The sequence below is a fragment of the Syngnathus typhle genome, linkage group LG2 (genome assembly GCF_033458585.1).
Source record: "Syngnathus typhle isolate RoL2023-S1 ecotype Sweden linkage group LG2, RoL_Styp_1.0, whole genome shotgun sequence".
Taxonomy (NCBI): domain Eukaryota; kingdom Metazoa; phylum Chordata; class Actinopteri; order Syngnathiformes; family Syngnathidae; genus Syngnathus; species Syngnathus typhle.
Genome location: NC_083739.1, coordinates 23,605,032 through 23,627,616, shown reverse-complemented (window position 1 = coordinate 23,627,616; position 22,585 = coordinate 23,605,032). Strand labels below are relative to the sequence as shown.

The 22,585-nt window shown below is 39.9% G+C and overlaps 1 protein-coding gene across 2 annotated transcripts in view; it reads left to right on the top strand.

Moving 5' to 3' along the window:
* Positions 1-22,585, top strand: part of stat6 (signal transducer and activator of transcription 6, interleukin-4 induced) — a 51,335-nt gene that overhangs the window by 10,540 nt on the left and 18,210 nt on the right. For both annotated transcript variants that reach the window (XM_061272707.1, XM_061272706.1), the window contains exons 2-12: positions 6,599-6,744; positions 6,871-7,015; positions 9,394-9,474; positions 10,095-10,275; positions 11,132-11,217; positions 14,364-14,512; positions 18,129-18,245; positions 19,451-19,618; positions 20,451-20,538; positions 20,624-20,746; positions 21,890-21,982. In XM_061272707.1, the coding sequence (XP_061128691.1) occupies positions 6,611-6,744; positions 6,871-7,015; positions 9,394-9,474; positions 10,095-10,275; positions 11,132-11,217; positions 14,364-14,512; positions 18,129-18,245; positions 19,451-19,618; positions 20,451-20,538; positions 20,624-20,746; positions 21,890-21,982 (1,365 nt within the window). In that variant the 5' untranslated portion in view covers positions 6,599-6,610. The remainder of the gene's footprint in view (positions 1-6,598; positions 6,745-6,870; positions 7,016-9,393; positions 9,475-10,094; positions 10,276-11,131; positions 11,218-14,363; positions 14,513-18,128; positions 18,246-19,450; positions 19,619-20,450; positions 20,539-20,623; positions 20,747-21,889; positions 21,983-22,585) is intronic.

Sequence of the window (22,585 nt, the reverse complement as noted above, 5' to 3'; positions counted from 1 at the left end):
AACATATAAACGAATACAATAAAAAGATACTTTCAAGTTAAATTCAACGACTTGAGTTTGTTCTTAGGAACAAAATCGCCTCAACCAAGTCAGCCTTCATCGCGCCGCGCTGATCAGACATGATAAACTTGAGCCCGGAAAACAGGCGCGCTACGCTGACTTGGCTGATTGGCATTGCTGTTAGTGTCCGAGTCGCTGCCTTGAGGCCGGACGGATAACGATCAGCTGTAACAAATGGGCTCTCTTTCATCCGACCAAGTGCCAACATTGCCCCAATTTCTTCATCTATGTCGGTTGGCGAGGTGGCGGCCGACAAACGCAGAAGGGGGCGTGACCTCTGCCCTCTCTTTTAGTGTGTGTGTGTGTGTGATTCTCCCAAAAGACAGTGATTCAAAATATATATTGTACGGATATATTAAACATGTACACACAGTATTCCTACGCGCATTCTCAGCAGCATGATGAAAATAAAATTGAACGTATTTTTTCTATTGTCGGACTTGGTGGACTCGGTCAAAATCAGCACCGAGTCTGAGTCCGGCAAAAATGACCGAGTCCGACCGAGTCCGAGTCCCCAAGTCAGAGTCCACAGCCCTGCTAACAACATACCGTAATTTTCGGACTATAAGTCGCGATTTTTTTCATAGTTTAGGTGGGGGGGCGACTTATAATAAGGAGCGACTTATATGTGTTTTTTTTTCCCAAAATCCCCCCCTCCCCCCCCCAAGAAAAGTGAAAGCGCGATAAACGAACCGCGATAAAGCAAGGGATTACTGTAATTTGAATTTCAAGTGATGTCAGCAGCACGACGAGGCGGTTGTTTACATAAAGGACAAAGATTAATCACGGGATGACGAAGGACCCCACGTACTACCGGCATCATTAGCGGCTTTGTTTCTAAGTGACACGGCGGACGAAAAGTTTGGATTTGGAGTGACACAGAAGGTGTGAAAAACGATTACCGTTTTTTTCCATGTATAATGCGCCCCCATGTATAATACGCACCCTAAAAATGGCATGTCGATGCTGAAAAAAAGCCTGTACCCATGTACGCACCCAAATTTTGACTTTTTTTTTTTTTTTTAAAGTCCCAATGATCGTCACACACACATCTGGGTGTGGTGACGTTTGTCCTCTGCATTTGACCCATCCCCGTGTGATTTTGATCCATCCCCTGGGGGAGAGGGGAGCAGTGAGCAGCAGCGGCGCCGCGCTCGGGAATCATTTGGTGATCTAACCCCCCAATTCCAACCCTGAATGCTGAGTGCCAAGCAGGGAGGCAATGGGTCCCATTTTTATAGTCTTTGGTATGACCCGGCCGGGTTACTTAAGTCCGTAAACGTAAAATAATTTCAGAAAAAAGATCATCTTTGGGAACAACCGGAGGTTATTCTTTCGGTCAGTATCACTGCGCATGCAGTAGCAAACTCGATAGCGAAGAAATATGTGAGACTCTCAACGGAATCACCAATATTTTAGTGATGTTCCAGTTATTTACAATACAATGCAGATGGTCCAAACAGCGCCACTGCTTTGTGTAACCTCTGAGTCACATGGCAGAGTAAGAGAAAGGGTTTAAAGCCCTTTGACGCAGGTCACCTAGCGTGCATTCCTACTAAAGCTCATAATAGTCACAAGCAACACAGCCAGAATAAGCAGCAGCCATAGTCGTGTTTCAAAGTAGTATTTTTGTTTTTGTTGTTTTCTTCAAGATACCGCAGTGTATAAAAGTGATCAAGTCATCACAAAAATCACGAAAAAATCCTTATATAAGGCGCGCCTGACTATAAGTCGCAGGGTTCAAAATTTTGGAAAAAAGTCGCGGCTTATAGTCCGGAATTTACGGTATTTCATCTGTAAGACACAATTAATTTGTGTGGGAAGTGTAGGATTTGGAGTGAATGGGCCGTATTGCTAATTTTTTAAGTTTATTGAGAGGTTCTAGTGAAATAATGTAGGTGTGGCCCCAAACCTTGGCGCCATAGAACAAGTGTGGTTCTACCATCGCCGAATATTAGGGGTGTAAATCGCGGGTTTTGTCACGATACGATATAATATCGATATAAAGAACTACGATACGATATTTGCCGATATCTTAAAGCCTGCTGCGATTCATTCACGATATATCGCGATATAGTGCTCTACGATCGATTTTTTTTTTTTTTTTTTAATAAAAAATATAGAACAATATCCTGATTTACAACAATTCATACGCAAAATCAACAAGGTACTGCAAACTCTTTATTTAGGAAATTACAAGAGTATTGTAGTATACAAATTGCTTACTTTAACACTGAACTTTGATGTGTTTTTTCTTTAAATGTGCGGCGAGATTTGTGCTCCCTGAATATTTGATCACCGCATGGCAGGATTTACAAACTGCACGTGTCTTGTCCGTTGAGCCATCTTTTCTTTGGAATCCAAAGTGCTTCCAAACGAATGACTTGAAGCCTAAAGGGGAGCAAATTTCCTCGTCTTTTTGGACACTAGCCATAGCACCAGCCCAGGAGCCGCGTTTTAGTTGTCGACTCCCCTTTCACGTGCAGCAACGCCGCGCACTGCTCCCTGCTCCCGGAAAGAGGAAGCAAGCAACAATGAACTAGATTTCAAAATAAAGTCGCGTCTAATGTCCGAGGTCAAACACGGCGATATAAATCGATGTTTACCTTTAGCATCGATGCCAATAAATCGTAGAGCATTATATCGATTAATCGATGTGTATCGATGTATCGTTACACCCCTACCGAATATACTATTCTTAGAGTTGACTGGTTCACTTTGTTTTGTAACCTGCATAGTACAGATATGCTTTTTGCCAGTTTGCTTTGGAGGTATGTATTTAAAATAAGGTTTCCATCCCAAGAGGTTATCAATTGTGATGCCCAACATATTATTTTCATTAACATTTTTGATGGTTGAATCATTTATCCAGAACAATTTATACTGGTGTCATCCACAAACATTACTAATTTAAGTTGATCACATACATTGATTGTCATTTATACAAGTATAAACACTTTAGACCCCCAAATCAACACAAGCGATACTCAGACAAGTTGACCTAATATTACCATATTTTCTGGACTATAAGTCGCTCCGGAGTACAAGTTGCACCAGCCAGAAAATGCATAATGAAGAAGAAAAAACATATATAAGTCGCACCGAAGTATAAGCCGCATTTTTGGGGACACTTTATTTGACAAAATACACCACCAAGAACAGACATGAATAGGCAACTACAGGCTAAACGATACAGCATGCTAACGTTACATAAACACAAACGAGTAACTGAGCGCGTGCCTGACGTAAATATTAACAGTTATTCAAATAACTATAACATAAATAACAAGTTTATCAAACCATCCGTGTCACTCCAAATCATTAAATCCATCGAAATCTTCGTCCTCTGTGTCACTTATAAACAACTCCGCTGACTCCAAAAGTATATGCGGCCCTGACGTTGGGCTCATCGTCAGTTGCAGTTCCAATTAATCCACAGGCCTAGAGCGCCCTCATGCGGTTTAGTGTGAAAATAACATGTGAAGTGATATACTAGTAGTAAGTAAGTAATGTGTCAATGATCAAGTAATAATGTGGTATTTCACATATAAGTCGCAAACTATGAAATAAACTGTGATTTATTCTCCGAAACATACGGTACTTTTTTGTACAAACTGTTGTCTATTATTTAGATAGCTTTTGATCCATTTTAGTGATTTACCCTGTAGTCCAGGGGTGGCCAACCAGTCAGAGACTAAGAGCCACATTTTTTACTGTCATCGCAAAGAGTCACATCATACACATGAGCACACATGAACACCCCCACACACACACAAACACGCACACACACACACACACCCCTCTGCTCAGCCAAATTTATTGTGTGACATTATTATGTCACGCACCAACATGATAATGACAAATTGACTCCTACAGTACTAAAACCACACACCAAAGACCACATTTTCAACAATGTACATTGTGTGCATTGTCTCACACAGACAAACTTTCAGTTCAACAAATTCCACAAACAAAAACCTACGTTTTTTCACTTACTATGTGTGGCGGGACAGACCATTCGTTTTAGTTTGTCGTTTTCAGGAGACAAGATTTCAATAACGTCACTGAGGCATTTTTTAACGAACTCCACTTCATTGTATGGCTTTTTAGCCCGTGCAATGTTCCAAGCCAGTTGAAACAATGCAAGTGTGACAGCCTCTGAGTGCTTCTTAGTTTTTTTGAAAAACTGTACCTATTCTTCTGCCTGACTTTTTAAAGTGTCCAAACTTGTGCTTGCGAAATTCAGTCCCTTTTGCAAAGTCTTTATCAATATTGGCATGAAGTGAGCTGAAGTGGCGCTGAACATTTGAAGCTTTTAAATGCGCTAATGACGTCCGACAAAAAACAACTTTAACTCTGTTAAAAACGTCCTGTGGTCATCGTCATATATTCGTTTAGCTGTGCATTTTTTCCTTGCCATTTTGGCCGGGTTGGCCACCCCTGGCTTAGCGTCTTGTCAGCTTTTTAATTTTTTCCTTGCCATTTTGAGAGTGAAATTGACACTCCTCAAATGGGTTTGCCCCTCCTCCTTTGCGGGATTTCACCTCACGCGCATGCGCGTTTGACCAAAATACCATATTGAACTCAAGCGAAGCAAATACGCACAAAAAATAAACACAAATGTTGATATGAACGTAAAAGAGCCGCATGAAACCAGCCAAAGAGCCGCATGCGGCTCGCGAGCCGCGGGTTGGCCACCCCTGCTGTAGTCCATATACCTATTCAGCCTTTCAAATAGGATGTTGTGATTTATGGTGTCAAAGGCTTTTCTTAGGTACAAAAATATTCTAATACGTACTATCTAGTCCGTTGTCCACGGCCACTTTTATGTTTTTGGTGAAGTCGGTGAGTGCATGAGCAGTTGATTTCTTTTTGGTTATCTTGTTGGTTATATATTATTGTCTTCTATCATTTTCTCCACCGTTTGAATAAACAGTTTCTCTATAATTCTAGAATACTAGGGTAGAATTGAAATAGGGTGATAGTTATTTAGATCATGCTTATTTCCTTGTTTATAAATGGGGAGGACTTTTGTTATTTTCAGTTTTTCAGGAAATACCCAACTTTCAAAAGCTAGATTGTTGTAGGTTGTTGTCTTTTTTATGGCTTTTATCAGTTTCATGTCTGACTCATTGGCGTCAATAAAGGTTCTGGTCGTACACTTTGTTAGGATTGAGCATAGTATTTCTTCTTCTGTAACTGGTTCAAGCACAAATGTGATTTTGGAAATGTCTGTTTTTTTCAAAGTGGTTCCAGTGTAGCTGTTGTTTTGGGAATGTCTTTGCAATATTTTCTCCCATTGTGACAAAGAATTCATTGAAGCTTACAGCTATCATTTGCTTGCTCTCTATCTGCTTGTTTTGTAAATTGAAGTAAGTGGGGAAGTCAGGATGTCTTTTTCCGCGGCCTGTTATCACGTTGATAACAGCCCATAGATTCTTTGTGAATTGTGTGCTTGTTCGCATTAGTTGGTCATGAAATCTTTTCTTTCAGGTCTCAGTTGGTTATTTACCTTATTTCTGTAAGCCTTATATTTCATAAGTGACATTTCAGTTCTTTCCTTTAAATATTGATTATATAGTTCATTATTTCTTCACTTGTTTTCCCAAAGAATCAGACAATGTTTAGAATTTGGGACATAAAAGTAGGTAAAGGTGCAAAGCCCAAATAAATCACTTAAACATCAACAAAAAACATTCTCATGAAGAGTAATTTGTGGTTCATTAAGAGCACTACAACTTCTCCTACAATTCCTGAACGCTCTCATAGGATGATACCTTATTGTTGCCGGTTGACAAGAAACGGCGAGTGGGGCTGCTCGTCGCGCGACTGAGTCAATATCGACCAAAACGTAATTGCGCATTCTTCGCTCCTCCAAGCACACGTTGCATTTTGATGATATACGTGCTGTGCGACTGTTTGTGGCCAAGATTGTCAAATCGGTTTTCCCCGTCTAAGCCTTGTTTGCTGTGTGTTTAGTAGGGTTTTATTTTGAAGTCTAAGAAGAGAAAACCTGGCACTCAAACGAAAATGAACTGCCCTTCAAACATTTTCTTCATCATCACGTCGTGTTTCGGCGGGGTTGTTTCATATTTGTAATTAGAAGAATAGAAAATTCACATAAATTTTATGGAAATGCAAGTACAGTTTCTACAATAGTTTTTATTATCTGTCATTATTTTTAAGGGGAAATTTTAAAAGTATGAGCGGTAACGGTACTTGGTATTGGTATCGGTGATTACTCGAAGAATTGAGAAAAAGTGGTCTCAAACAGCTCTAGTTTTTGTAATAAAAATATATCAAAGTAAAGTATTTAAGCCTGAAAAACAAAAAAATGCACTTTAGGGCCATTGTCTGTAGCAGTAGCTCAAAAATTTGGACTCCCACAATTGGACCAGCATTGTAGGTGAGTGATTCCCAGCCAGCGCGGCACAGCGGCCACTGGCTTTCAGCCCGCTGGTAATGTCGAACTTTCCCGCGAGTCAACAACCGCTTTCTATTCGGATTGTTCTTTTGATTTTCTCCATGTACAATGCAGCACATCTTGACCATGGCCCAGTGGAGTCGCATCAGCCAGCTGATACAGTACCTGCCTGACCAGACCATCTGCGACTTCTACCCCTCCGCTACATTTGCTATTGAAGTGCGGCACTTTTTGTCTGAATGGATTGAAAACCAAAGATGGTAAGGCCCAGACATCACACACACACACTGTCACACACAGTACGCTATGCTTATTGTACACAATAGAAACATGTCATACTTAAGTTACTTATTACATACTTGAGTTGTCAATGTGTGTTTTCTCAGGGAGGAATTTGCTCTGGAGAAAGTGGAGCAAGAAGATAACGCCCGCGCTCTATTGGACGAGATCATCATGCTGCTGCAGTCGTTTTCTCAGCATAATGCTAATGTAGTGGATAAAATGAAGCTTATGCAGATTAGCAGGAACATGGTAAGGAGTCTAGCAAAATCCTCAACAACTCGGCTGATATTCTGATATTGGGGAATTTGTTGATTGGTTCAAGTACAGTGGAGCGTCGGTTTTCGAACGTCCCGGATCTCGAACAAATCGGTATTCAAACAAAAAATTTTTTTGCTTCGGATGTTGGACGAAATTCGGTTGTCGAACCTCGCGAGATGAGCCGAGAGGACCCGCATGCCAACTGATTCCGTTCATTATTACGTTCTCGTTACTCTGAGGATTGCATCAACTTTAATCATGCCTCCAAAGGAAGCAAGTGGGAGCAGTAAAGCCATCCTAAAACACAAAGACGCTCCTAAAGCAATGCGACACTGAGCGCCCGGCGCGCTGCGTTTGCGCAATCCGACCAAATTAAGCTCCCTGAGGTCCATTTAAATTTTGGAAAGTACATTAGGACTTTAAAAATATTTTCTAAAATTTAGCGACCGCTCTGTCACAATAATGCGACCAGCGCGGTGCTGTTGCACGGTGGGCGGCGCGCAACGGTTGCGCGTTGGGCGATGCGCAGCAATTGCGCGATCGGACAAAATTAAGCTCCCTGCGCACTGATGTCCACTTAAATTTTGGAAAGTACAACAGGACTTTAAAAATATTTTCTAAATTTCAGCGACGGCTCTGTCACAATAATGCAACCAGCGCGGTGCACTTGCGCAGTCAGCAATGCACTATGGTTGCGCGTTTGGCGGTGCGCTGCATTGGACAAAAATGCGCAAATGAAAAAATCCTTAAAAAAGGCGTTGGTTTTTTTTAGGGCTTGGAACAGATTATTTTTTTTCCCATTATTTGTAATGGGAAAATATGATTGGGAATATGATTCGGAATTCGAACAATGTACTTGGACAAAAATGCGCAAATGAAAAAATGCTTAAAAAAGGCGTTGTTTTTTGGGGGGGGGGCTTGGAACAGATTATTTTTTTTCCCATTATTTGTAATGGGAAAATATGATTCGGAATTCGAACGATGTACTTCTCGAACAGCCTTCTGGAATGGATTGTGTTCGAAAACCGAGGCCCCACTGTATTTGACATTTAATTTGAATATACAATTGCCGGTTTGACGGTTTACAGGGGTTTTAAAAAGTCAATATTTCTTCTGTCACCTCTTTGAAGTTAATTCAGCACCAGTAGCTTTTTTTCTCCCTTCCTTCATGGCGAGCAGTTACACATGGGGGAAGGAGGGGACCGAGAGAGCTTAGACAAAAAAGACAGTTCACAAATACCTTTGCAATTTTTTCCCCAGAGCTGTATTACCATCACAGAGCCATCACACACAAAACGTGTGATCTGAAATAACAACTAGCACAAAATCACTAACTTCAATACTGTTGCATTTATTAATGACAGAAATTTGGCTACACCCTCAGATTCCGCACGCACCTGTACATGACGCGAGCCGCAGCAGCTTTAGCAGGGAACTTCCCTCTTTTCAACCACTTCTTCTAGTTCATCCCAGAGGATCTCAAGGCATTCCCAACACAGCCGGCAGACATAGTCGCTCTAACACGTACTGGGTTGTCCCCAGTCATCAAACATCATCGAACTGGACACCCTCAACACCTTGGCAGAACATAGAAATTCTGTCCATAAAAATTAGGAACAGAATTGGTGACAAAGGGGTGACTTGGCAGAGTTAAACCTTCACTGGAAACGAGTTTGACTTACTGCCGGCAATGTGAACCAAACTCTTACATTGGTGATATGGGGACCAAAGAGCCCATATGAGCAGGTTCAGTACCCAAAGTGCCTCCCACGGAATTCCCAGAGGGATATGGCCTTCTCCAAGTCCACAAAACACATGTAGACTGGTTGGGTAACCTCAAGCACCCTGCTGAGGGTCCACTGTTGAAATTATTTATTTAAGTGGCCAAAGCAACCAATAAAAGTTGATTATAAATTTTGGTGTCAATCCATCTTTAATGTTTTGATCACTCTGTCTATTTAGAGCAACACTAAATAGCATATTGGACGGTGTGTTGGTGGCCCCTGCAACAGTCAATTGTAAATTGTTGAAATGGTTGCATTACGTTCAATGCAAAAATAGTTTTGAGCCATCAATCTTTTTATTCTTTTTTTTTTACACGGCCAAATGCATTTGAAATATAATACTCATGATAAAATACAAATAAACTTTCATGTCACAGATAGTAATAATCCTGTCAAAGTATTGCAGAGGGAAATTTGACTTGACATTTTTAACTTGTTGAAAAAAATACAATAAACATTTTCCACGGTAAACATGGGTTGTATACCACCAAACAAAAAGTTAGCCCAGTATTGTCCAACCAGACTTTTGAGATGAATGCAAAACAAGAATGAATTGTACAAAGTAATACCTGTGATGTCTTTCAGAATATATTTCAGCATCAGCCGCTGCAGTTTGCAGTGATGGTGAGGGACACGCTGCGCAAAGAGAGGGCCCTGCTTGAGGCTGTAAGGCTATTTCTTACGCTTCTTCTTTAACTTTATTTCTCATGCCCAAAGTCTGTGTTATTCATTTTCTACATACTAGCATATGTGTATCATGTGGGCTGAAGTGAGGTCGAGTGAGCTGCATTGACGGCTCGGGATGAAGAAGCAAGTCATTGAGAACTCGACATAGTTGTTACGTTATGGAAAATGTCATGTGCGCACAGTTGCATGCACTGTTGTCGTCGCCCCTCATCATAGTAAAGCAGTGCGACCTGAGGGAGCATAATTTATAGGATACAATATTATGCTGAGGTGTATTTGTTAAACTTTCATAGACAAATGATACTATTTATGGTCACTGAGGAGAGTTTGGGGGGAATATTTTCTACCTTGGGGGGTTAGCACCGGGTTAGAAAAACAAAACTTTGAAAGCTATATTTCCTAAACGTCAAGGTACTACTACTCTATGTTAAAAGGACTTTATATTTCAAATCATTATAGTTGATAAAAAATTTCAAATTTAAAGTACTTAAAGCATTTTGATTGATAATGATGATCATGTTTTAGATAGTTTTCAGATTTGACATATGGAACCTCATGGTGGGTCAGTATCTGATTTTGGCGGTGTGACTTGTGTACAGATGCCACAGGTAAACAAAACTCCACAGCATCAACCATATGTCACCTGCGAATCAGCATTACCTAGCACAGATGTGGACCACCTTGTCCTCAAAGTGCGGGATGTCCAGGACTTGAGACAGAAAATACACCAGGTGCAGGAAGAGCTCAATTGGGAAAGGCAGAACTATGAGTCATTGCAAGGTAATTAAAAAAATATATATATACAGTTGTGTATATGTTAGGGCTGTCACCAACTTTTTTATTTTTTACAGAATTGATTATTCTATTGTATCAAGGTATTTCATTTTTGAGTCTTGGAAGTTGAAATATGGAAGTCGGACATTCGGTGCTGTCAAATCAACAAATGTCCATGCAGTAAACACACATTGTTTCCCGGTGTTGCAAATATGGGTTTAAAGAATTCCAATTACCCCGTGTATAATACGTCCCCACAAAATCAACCTTAAAAAGTATCTTCTTTCTGTGTATTCATGTATAATTGGGTACCCTGATTTTCCGGTATCTGTTGTCATCATCTGGTTGCATGTGTGCAAGTTTCTAATGTTCACATAACGCAGTCAGACCACACAATACGGCTGGGGGGGGGAAATCAACCAAGTCAACTTCATCAATTTTTTTTCTTTTTGCCGAGACATTTCCGGCCTTCATTGTTACGCCAGCCACTCAAACATTTACAGTCCTCATTCTGGTTTACAGTCTGTTGTACACTTACTAAACCATTCATCACCATTTTCAGAGTGTATTGACATACTTTTTGGTGGAAAGTTGACATTGCAGTCATTGACTTTTTCCAGAGAAGCACGTCATGTCAGTCTTCAAAGTAGTTTTGACGACTCATCCTGATGCTTCACACTTGTTTTAACACAGGCGGTGGAATTGGTTATCTTTGTGAAAGACAGTAATCTCGTTCTCTCTAGTCAGAACGTAGTATATTGTATTGTATTACTTTTTCAAGATGATTGACAACAACTTTTAAGGGTAATGTGCATAATTGGGTGCATTTGGGAATTGAATGTGTTATTTGCTGGTGGCACAGGGTCCATGGATCCCATGGTGTCAGAAGTCAGCAGACTGCAAAAACACATCCAGCAGCTGGAGTACAATGTCAGCACAATGGCAACGGTGAGCATAAATCTTTCTGCTTCATGAACCTCGTAGGAGGGGCTCAAAAGTACACACACTTTTTTAGGTATATGTACTGTATATATAATGTGTGTGTAGGTGTAAGTACTGTACTGTATATACTATAATGTGTGTGCATAGACTACTACGTATCATGTGCGTGCGCGTATCTGTGCATCGCAGCCAGTAATCTGTGAACGACCGCTAACACTTGGAAATTCCCTGTGACACCCATGCACAACTCAGGAGTGGTAGGTGAATCGATCCAAATCGCACTATTATCGATATCGTCAATATCAATATCGGATCGATTCTAGCGCGAGATCAATACCGTTTCATTTTTGCTCCTGTATTTTTTCATGCACGTGGCTTTTTTAATCTAGAATCTGGAGTATAATCTAATTGTTTACACTTTTTTAAAGAAAAATCTAGAGAATTTTTTTTGTACAGAATTCCCTCAATACACATCGCGGTAAAAGCTTTATCTTTGTCGTGAACTGATCATCTTGGACAACTTGATCATTTTAAGCAGAAATAAAATAGAGAAAAGTCAAATGTATACTTTATGAGCGCAGTCAGCACTGTACTGGCATAGCTGTGTCGTCAATCGCGCACCAGCATTGTAAAATATAGGCAAAGTATTGAAATTCTGAACGGCCAGGGTGAACCAGTGGGTTCTCTAAGCGTATTGAACGCAACATTGGTTTCCTGGTTTGGTCACATGACGTTCCGTATGTATCAGAAAGAACGTGAAAGGCATTAGTGACATTTTTCGGTCGACAACGGGACGTAAATGTCCAATGAATTATTATGTCTAACTCTTATTCAGGAAATATAATGTTAAGCAGAATAACCAAGTTTTTATTGTTGCTTATGCATACAATGTATTCTCTAAAAAAAATGAAATCTTTAGGGTTGATAGTTCATAAAATTTCAATTATGAACGTTGAAATGAACAAGTTCTTTTTAAAATTTCTGAACTGAACTTTGAACTACCGTATTGGCCCGAATATACGACTTTTGCATTGAAATAAGACTGAAAAAGTGGGGGTTGTCTTACATTTGGGGTCTGGACATTATAGCCATTTTCACTTGTGCGCAGCGGTAAGTTAAAGGTTGCTGGTATCGACTGAGTATGTTGCTCTGATCGTGTGCGTCTTTGACACAAAGTTCGTTGTTACTACTGTCTACTGTTGTGCCGTTTGTCTGATCGCGGTTTGTTTCGTGTGTGCGCCGTTTGATTGATAGCTTCAGCGCGCTCCTTTAAGTTTGCCTCGCATCGTACGAGTAGCCGGAACCCAGCGGCACGGCGACTAACGGTTTCGATGACTTATGTTTGGTGTGTGACCGAGAGTTTCATTCATGGTTATTTAGTATAGCGGAACCGTTACGTTATGTAATGTGGGCTGTCTACGAGTGTTTCTGTGACGTCAGAAGTTGAGCGTTGACTTACGTGCTGTATTTCTGTCTGTTGCAGAACCACACACCCTTCAAATCCTTCACATGCTTCGCACAAGAATCACACACACAAAAATCACATTCACACACCCAAAGACTCACCCATGTACACCACACACACCTGCTCTCACATCCTTACGACCGAACGTGTGCCGATACCCTTTTGCCAGTTTGCCTGTATGCCCCTATGAGCCACAGTGCCTGTTACTCTTTTGCCAATAATTCAGTAAAGCAATCAAAACAGAACCACGTCTTCCCTCCTGTGTTCTGACCAACACCTGAGGGCAAAAAGAGCATAACTATCCGAGCCAACCCCCTATACCAGGCGTCGGGGACCTATGGCTCGCGAGCCAATATGGCTCTTTTGGTGACGTTATTAAAAACAATACATTAGTACACTCAAAAAATGTCTGCTGCAGAACCACACACCCTTCAAACCCTTCACATGCTTCGCACAAGAATCACACACACAAAAATCACATTCACACACCCAAAGACTCACCCATGTACACCACACACACCTGCTCTCACATCCTTACGACCGAACGTGTGCCGATACCCTTTTGCCAGTTTGCCTGTATGCCCCTATGAGCCACAGTGCCTGTTACCTTTTTGCCAATAATTCAGTAAAGCAATCAAAACAGAACCACGTCTTCCCTCCTGTGCTCTGACCAACACCCGAGGGCGAAAAGAGCATAACTATCCGAGCCAACCCCCTATACCAGGCGTCGGGGACCTATGGCTCGCGAGCCAATATGGTTCTTTTGGTGACGTTATTAAAAACAATACATTAGTACACTCAATATATCGTTGGTCTTAATTAAAATACATGCATTTAATTGTATCTAGCCTATCGTGTTTTTTTTTAAATGGTATGGCTCTCATGGGAAATTATTTGTAAAAAATGGGCATGTATGGCTCTGTCCGCCAAAAAGGTTCCCAACCCCTGCCCTATACAGTCCTCAGGCTCCCCAACAGAAACAGGAGGTTTATTTACATTTCAAAAACCAGAAGCCATTCATTTACAAATGTGATTGCACTTTAGTTTACATATTTAAATGTTCAGACATTAAGATGTGATAGACAGTTTTTGCATGATTTGAATGAAGCAAAATAACATGCTTTTTCTCTCGAATATATTGTTATAATCATTTGTCTCAGATGAACTTAGACTGAGACTTAGACTGTAATTATAAAAATTAAATGTGGTGTTCAAAAAGTCTTTTTTCAAACTTGAGTCTTGAAAAAGAGGGGGTCGTCTTATAATCAGCGTCGTCTTATATTCGGGACAATATGGTAGTTTATGTTGAAAATGAACGTTCCCAACAATGGTAGGCAGTGTGTTTTGGGCCATTGTCTTGGTGCATGATGAAGCATCTCCTAATTCATTTTTGGTGCAATTTTCTATAAGTTGCCAGACATTGATGATATAACTCGCGATGGTAGCAGCAGGATGAATTCTAAAGTCTGAAATACTATTTTGTCCGTCAATTTACAGAAAAAATGCATAAATGCATCCAAACTAATTGGGTGCACCATCATCATGCAACAAGACAATGACCCACAACACACTGCCAGCTCAACAGACTTTATCATGGAGGAGAAGTGACTGAGCAACTCAATCACCTGATTTCAATTCAAGTGTAAATATCCAAACCACGTGTCATTGTAACATTTGATTGTTGCAGAAGCGTTTTCAGCTGCTCAGTGAGTGTGTGGACTATCTGGACCAGTGTCAGGCCCAACTCCTCAACAGGTTGAAGGCCTGGAGGTGGGAGCAATACAAGGCAACCATTGGACATCCTTTTCATGACAACCTCAATGTACTGCAGATGTGGTAAGATATCAGTTTATTATTGTGTACTATTGCAATCAATCTGAAGCAACAGGCTTACAGTATACAAACATTACAACCTGGACCAGCCATATTGGCTCATTAATGACTAGGTCAGTATTAGTAGCATGTCGTTTTGCATTTTGGTTTACGGGCTGAAACAGCGTACCATTATTTTACCGACAGTGAGGCCGGTAGCGCTTTATTTTGCAGCAGAAACAAATGGGAGGCTGGCTCCATCTTTTGGTAAGGATCTAACCCTAACTTGGTGAGTTACTTTGTAATGTGTTACTCTATAGTAGTGGCCATTTTGAGTAACCACTAATGCATTACCTTTTCTGAAATGATAACTACTGTATTTAGTATTCAAAAACTTACTGTGTTATTTTGTGTCTTAAAGCTAGCAAAAAAATAGTAAAAAAAAACTTACTCCAAAATAATAACTGTAATGATTATTTTTAGGTCACCATAGAGAGCTTTCAGGCATATGAGTCGTGAGGCCTAATTTCCACTATGTTTCTTTGAGAACATGAGAAACAGTGGCAGACATTTGCCACCATGGTGGAGTAGTGAATACCATGAGTAAAACCCAGAATAAAAACAAAATGTGTAATATTATATGATTTCTAATCATTTAGAGAGAAACAAGGGATAGCGATTGTTTTCTTTCTACTCCCATTGAACATATATACTGCACCAAACCGATATGTATAGATATATTTTTAATTTTGTTTTTGTATTTTATGTTATGTTTACATTTTTAAATCAATTGATCTAACAATCAAATCAGTGTTCTGACCAATGCGCCAGCTTGTTTACTCATTGTTTCAGTCTGGTGGCAAACGTCTGCCATTGTCTCTCATGAAAGTATGTTATGAATATGTCTTATGATTACATATACCTTATGGCTAATTGCCTGACTAGGCTCACTGTAAAGACCTAAATTAAATTATTGCAATTATCATCTTTGATTAAATAATTCATTGTGAAACCATAGATTAAACACAAAGTACAGTGGAGCCTCGGTTTTCGACCACAATCCGTTCCAGAAGGCTGTTCGAGAAGTGAATCATTCGAATTCCGAATCATGTTTTCCCATTACAAATAATGGAAGAAAATGTAATCCATTCCAAGCCAAAAAAAAATGCTTTTTCAAAGCATTTTTTCATTATTTTACACCATAAACTGCATAAATAAGTGAGTAGGTAATGTATAAATCAGTGTTTCCCAACCAGTGTGCTCAGCTGATGTTCAGCTGTGTCGTGGGAAATTGTTCCAACATTAATTACGGAGCGTATTGTAAACAGGATCGCCAAACCACTGGTCAGTTAGCGCAAAGCCTGGTCAGCCACTTGCTAATCGTGCGTGCGTGGCAAATCGGAGAATCTTGAGATTTCATGTTGTGGCATCGGCACATACTCAGTTAATGTGTGTGTTGCTGTGTGCTTTTACTAACAGTGATACTATGATGGCTGTGGTGTGTTTTCGGTCCGATGAAAATCAGAGCATGTAGTTCAACGGGAGAACCTGGATTGTTCATTTTTCCCCAACATAAAATAAACAGTCAAGTCGAGACACCTCGACTGTGATAGCCACTCAGCCGCTGTCAGAACAGCAGAGCGTCTTTAAAAGTGACTTTGTTCTTATTGTCGCAATATTTATAGAGCTAGTCTAAAACAGTCATAAAAAAGTCATATTGATTCTTTTGGATTTTAATCATAATCACTTTCAATAGTTTATCCTTACACTGTCTAAAACCTTTTTTCAAAAACTGTCACTTTTATTTACAAAAGAAATACAATTTAAAGAATATTTAGTATTTACTTTTATTCAACTATTTGACTCTCCATACATATATAGGAATAGAACTTTACGTCTTTTGTTGTAATATAACTGATTTTAATATAGAAGCTGGTACAACACAGATTTCTGTTGGTGGTGTGCCTCGAGATTTTTTCCAATGAAAAGGTGTGCCGTGAATGAAAAAAGGTTGGAAAACACTGGTATAAATAAATAATATAAATAATAAACTGAATTAATGGAGTAGGCTAGGCTGGGGAATGTATTGCCGTATCTGTAGCAACTCGCTTGTGTGTTTCATTCTAATAGTAAAAGATATCTTTTTAAATGGTGAGGGGAAAAAAAGCACATCAAAACGTTTTTTTTATTTTTACCAATGAAAGACAACATTTTAAGGATCTTGTGAATGAAAACAGCAAAAACGTTTTCTTAATTTCAAAAAACAGAAACAAAAAAAAAACTGCAGAAATTCTAATGAAAAATAACCTACGGTATACATACTGCACCAAAGTTTGTGTGCAGCAAAAACAGCAAAAACATTTTCTTTCTTAATTTCAAAAAACAAAAAAAACTGCAGAAATTCTAATGAAAGATAACATACAATATACGTACTGTATCAAAGTTCATGTGGATCGAGCTTATTGTCAATTTTGCCATGCAAAACTCCTGCACCAACTCTGACACACGCACACCGGACTCATATTTTGCCGTTTTGCGCACTACTTTCCTCTTTTCGCCATGATCAAATTTACTGCTTCCACTTGCTTTCTTTGGAGGCATGATCAGAGTTGATGCAATCCTCAGAGTAACGAGAATGTAATAACGAACGGAGTCAGTTGGAATGCGGGTCCTCTCAGCTCATCTCGCGAGGTTCAACAACCGAAATTTCGTCCGACATCCGAAGCAAAAAAATCTCGAATTTTTTGTTCGAATACCGATTTGTTCGAGAACTGGGACGTTCGAAAACCGAGGCCTTACTGGCATCACTTCTTACGTGTAGTCTCTAGTCCGACGTCAGAGTACACGAATGTAGCCCAGTGATGAGCCAATAGATTTGTCAAAGACAAACGTAGTGTGTCGTGGCATATTTTGAATTGCCTTGATGTGTTCTAGCCTGTGTCGTGTACATAATAATAATAATAATCAACGATTGGATGGCTGGCGAATGGGACAGATCACGACCACTACGACCAAAGTCTGGCATGTCAGCATTTTTGTTCGTTTTGCCACAAAGTGTGACAGAAACTACGTATGTCATCCTTCGAGTGGTTCTTGGGCATTGACCAATAAGAATACAGTGCCCTTCTACTTATGACGAGTGATTTGGCATGATGCGCGCAAACAAACGAACAAAATGGCATAAAAAAGAACAGACAGTAACTCAGCTGATATCAGCATATCAGCCACAATATGGAGGATTTGAGGAACTGTGGAGTCAGCTAGTATGCATTGCCTCAATTCTTTTGGGAGAAATCCAACTAAACAACAATGCCAACTATAACGTCAGTTTCCGAATATTTGTCCGAGGGAAAGATTTCCCCACATTTTGCGTCGAGAAACAAAAATGTCAACTACTGAGGCGGTCGACTTCCGGGCTCCACTGTAGTTATGAGTTCTTTGATGTCCTAAGTCCTGATGAAACAAATCAAGGAGTGCTACAGCATCTTCCTTCCGCTTGGAAAGTCTTTGGCCTCTTTTCTGTGAAACAATAGGCCCATCACTTCACAGTTATAAGTGGAGTCACTTATCATCCTCTTATAACAGAAGTGATATCATTAAGTTTGTTAAGATCAATGTGCCTCATGTGATCATGTGTCAGGTGTGAGCAGCTTCTTGGGGTGAATGGGAAGCTGAGACAGGAATTAATGCTGATCGTGGAACCAATCCCAGAGTTGCAGGAAAGGCTAAGACAACTTCTGCAGCTTCTGGTTCAAAGGTAGGTTCTCATTTAGATACATTACACATACTTGCCAACTTTGGGTTGTGAGAAATAGGATTTATTTTTCATAGGCATGAAAAAATAGGGAGATTTATTTTGATCGGCGTATCAGCCCATGATTTCTTTGGCCACACGGGCAAAGGGGCGGGGTGTTATGCGTCAACCGGTTTCTTGCCTTTATGTGATATATACATGCCAACTTTGTGTTGTGAAAAGTAGATTTTTTCCCATCAGGGTTTCGGACCCTACCATAGCGGTATGCAACAACCAGTCCGAGACCCGGCATCAGTCTGTAGACTATTTAGTAACAGGCTGTAGAAAAGTTTGAACACACCAAGCTGACATAAAAATCGAGTTTGGCGTCAATTGCAGCATTTGACAGCATTATTCTGCTAAGAGGAGAAAGTATCATCTTGCGGCATGGCTAATAATGGAACATAACATCTGTCTGTAAACAGATGAGACAAAACAACTGTCTGTCTGCTGATGTGCTTTTAAATTTTTGCTCGTGATGTGCAGAAAACATGGGACAGCAGAACTTTTATATAACATTAAACACTCACAACCATCACCTGGTTCTTTTCTTCATTCTCCTGTATGTTTTTAAACGTTCCTTTTGCGTGATCCGATCATAAAGTTTGCTTCAATACAGTCTTGTTTCCATTGACGTATTTATCGACACCCGGAAGTAGGGGATCCCCAACCAGCCGCTTTTCATTGCAATGATATTTTTAGAGTACTGTAATTGATGTGGACCAACATCAGCCGTTTGGGTGGACCCCACCTGCTTGCGTCGCTGGACACACGAGCCGGGGAGCGGAGCCTTCGTGTAGAGCAGATCGCACCGAGGGAATCACTTCAGTTGGCTACGCAGCAAGAAGGAGCCGTGTTGTGTCACATTGCCCACAATTTAAACTGTTTACTTTACTGTAAAAGCAGGAGATTCGTGGGAGAAATGACAGCTCGGGGGACAGGCGGTAGACAGCGTTAAAAATCGTGAATCTCCCGCCTAAATCTGGAAAGTTGGCAAGTATGATGACAAGGTCAAAAATGAGTTACAGCTTGCTCAGTATGATGCGCTACAAAGCTGCAACAATGGTCATAATAAACACTTCTGTGCATACTAAAATGTTTTGACTTCACTTTGTGTTTAATTATCTTGTTTAATTCTCTTGTTTAATTTTCTTGTTCTCTTCTCTAAGTTCTCTTGTTGTGGACAAGCAGCCCCCTCAAGTTATCAAGACGCAGTCCAAGTTCTCCACAACTGTGCGCTACCTGCTGGGTGAGAAAATTGCACCTGGAAAGCCTGTGGTTCTAAAAGCACAAATCATTAATGAGCTCCAGGCCAGAAACCTGAACATCACACCCAGGTGAGTAACTCATGATAAATTTGAATACACCAAACCAAAAATGTAACATAACATTACGTCTTTATCCGGGTATCTGCCGTGTATCCACCAAGTATTGAATTTGATTTTCCAATGCTTAGAATTTCCCAATGCAATCATTAGAAACACGCATTGGAAACATGTTTTCTATAGAAACACTTTAATTGCCAAGGTATCTTTGTCAGAATGGCTTTCAGCGTAGTCTATGCTTCTTCTGGAGTCTGGCAACTAATGAAATACATCTGGGTTGTACTCACATGGAGCAAACTCTTGGAGAATGGCTTGCCTCTCTGCTTTGTGAATTCGGCCTGTGTGTGGTCATACGTATATGCTTTAAATAAAACCATTCTGTAATCCTCTGAATAAATTAAAATTGTTCAAGTTAAGCTGACTCCGACTCTCATCCATTTTTTGCTACTACTCCTTTGATTCCCTGAGCAATCAAGTAAAAAAATGTGAATTTGTTGGTGTAGATGGAAAAAAGAGCCCTTCTATACATTGTATTTTGGGTGTTAGATAGGGATGCTCGTTACGGTACAAAACATTAGTTCATTGATTGTTTGGCTCCTTGCCTTTAAGAGCACAGTCACTTCCTGTATCTAGCCTTTTCCATTGCGTTTGTCACAGAGCTCCAGATTTTAAGAAGGAACTCCAGATTTTTGGGGCCAACCACTTTCTTTTATGCTGTACCTGCTTAATTAAAATTGTCATTTTATCAAATTAAAGAACAAAATAATAATGACATCACAGGTGTTAGTTTATGCATTCAAGGGCTTTTCAGGCCAATTAAGACATGCCATGTTATTATTTGCAGTGAGGATGTTCAGTCAGTGATCAATAACACAGCGGTCCTGGAACATAACACGGCTACCAAGAGCACATGTGCCACCTTCAGGAATATGGTATGTTACACATCACTTTTCATCTTGCAGTTTTGAAATGACTGCACTCTGGTAACAAGTTAAAATTTGAACTTGTATGCGACAGTCCATAAAAAAGATCAAGAGAGCAGACAGAAAGGGGTCTGAGTCTGTGACAGAGGAAAAGTTTGCCCTCCTCTTTTCAACGGAGATCACCATCACAGGCTGTGACACTCCCTATAAAATCCAGGTTTGTTTTTAAATGTGATTTACATCATCTCAATAGATTCAACTTAATTGGCTACCATGTTTTTCCATGCAAAATGCGCCCCCGTGCATAATACGCACCCTAAAAATGGCATGTCGATGCTGGAAAAAAGCCTGTACTCATGTATAATACGCACCCAAATTTTGACTCTTGCTTAAGTCCGTAAACGTAGAATTATTTCAGAAAAATGATCATCTTTGGGAACAACCGGATGTTATTCTGCCGGTCAGTATCACTGCGCATGCGCTAGCAAACTCGATAGCGAAGAAATGTTTCGGATTTGTGTAGGGTACATTGTGACGGCAAACGAGCAGGTGATTGAGCAAGTGTCTGATACGAGAGCATTGTGTTCGTATGGAGCGTTTTTGAAGTGAACAGCAGAGAAGAAAGGAACAAGGCAAAGTGTTGTGAAATAAAATATTACCTGTAATACGCATTTAGGTAGATAACTGAACTCTCGCTCTTTATATAGCTGACGTGTCTTGCGCATCCGTTCTGCGCATACTGTCATGACAGCCTCCGTATGATATCCGGTCTGCGATGGAGATTAAAAAACAAACAATATTTGACAATAACACACCATTAAGGATTGTTATTTGTTTATTTATTATTTATTCATCACTCTTATTATTCATTGGTTGTGCCTTCTTGTTTTTATTTTGTGTTGTTTGCTTGTATGTATGTCGTGTACTATGTCTTGTCACCGTGGGATGGTGGAAACGTAATTTCAATTTCTTTGTGTGTCTTGGCATGTGAAGAGATTGACAATAAAGCAGACTTTGACTTTGACTTTGATTGCGCCATCGCATCAAACGATGTGTCGTCAATTATGAATTTTACTGACTAAGTGTGTTGGGCAGGATGGCTGAATGCGATGCGCAATTGACAACAAACAAGAAGAAAGGTGTGATTTCAAGTTTTATTTCGAGGGAGATTTTCTTCAAAACTTGTTGTACCCATGCATAATGCGCACCCCAGATTTTAGGACAATAAATTAGTTAAATTTTGTGCATTATGCATGGAAAAACACGGTATTACTGTGAAATGTGTATACGTACCAAAGTAAACCTCAATCAACCAAGGACTAGTGTAAGTATCACACAATGAATATATGTGTCATTCCAGATGATCTCTTTACCACTCGTCGTCATTGTCCATGGCAGCCAAGACAACAATGCGCTGGCTACCGTCATTTGGGATTGTGCTTTTTCGGAACCAGTAAGTGAAACCTTTTCTCTGTGCAGTAGTACTTAAAAGTTGGACCACAACCCATTTTTTACTGATGGCCAAACTTAAGTTTAAAACTTACATTTTCCTTTGACATCAATTATATTCATTCCAAAATTCTAACTATCATTATTGTAAAATATTTATTTACTAAACTTGCAAGTTTTTCAGGAACATTTTAAGATTGTCATGTGACCAATTATCACCCCTGGCAAAAATTGTAGAATCACCAGTCTCAGGGATGTTCTTTCAGGTTTTTAAATTTGTAGTAAAACTTTCTGGCTTTAAGAAACACTAAAATGTGGTAGTCAGTAACAATTACATTTTAGACCAAGCAAAAGGAAATAAAATATGGAATCGTCCTTGAAATTTCTATTGGTACAACTCAAATCGGGGCTGCCAACATTAGTTGACCAATCACGGCGATGCCAACGAAGGAGTGGAGCTCTTTACAAGCCCTAGGCTTCGTCTCCCTCCTTGCACAGTTATTGATATAATAATATGTGCTAAACAATAAACTAAACTAAACGATCAAAATCGTCGACAATTAATTGGAGCAGTCAATGAATTGTTTATTTATAAATGTTTTACTTG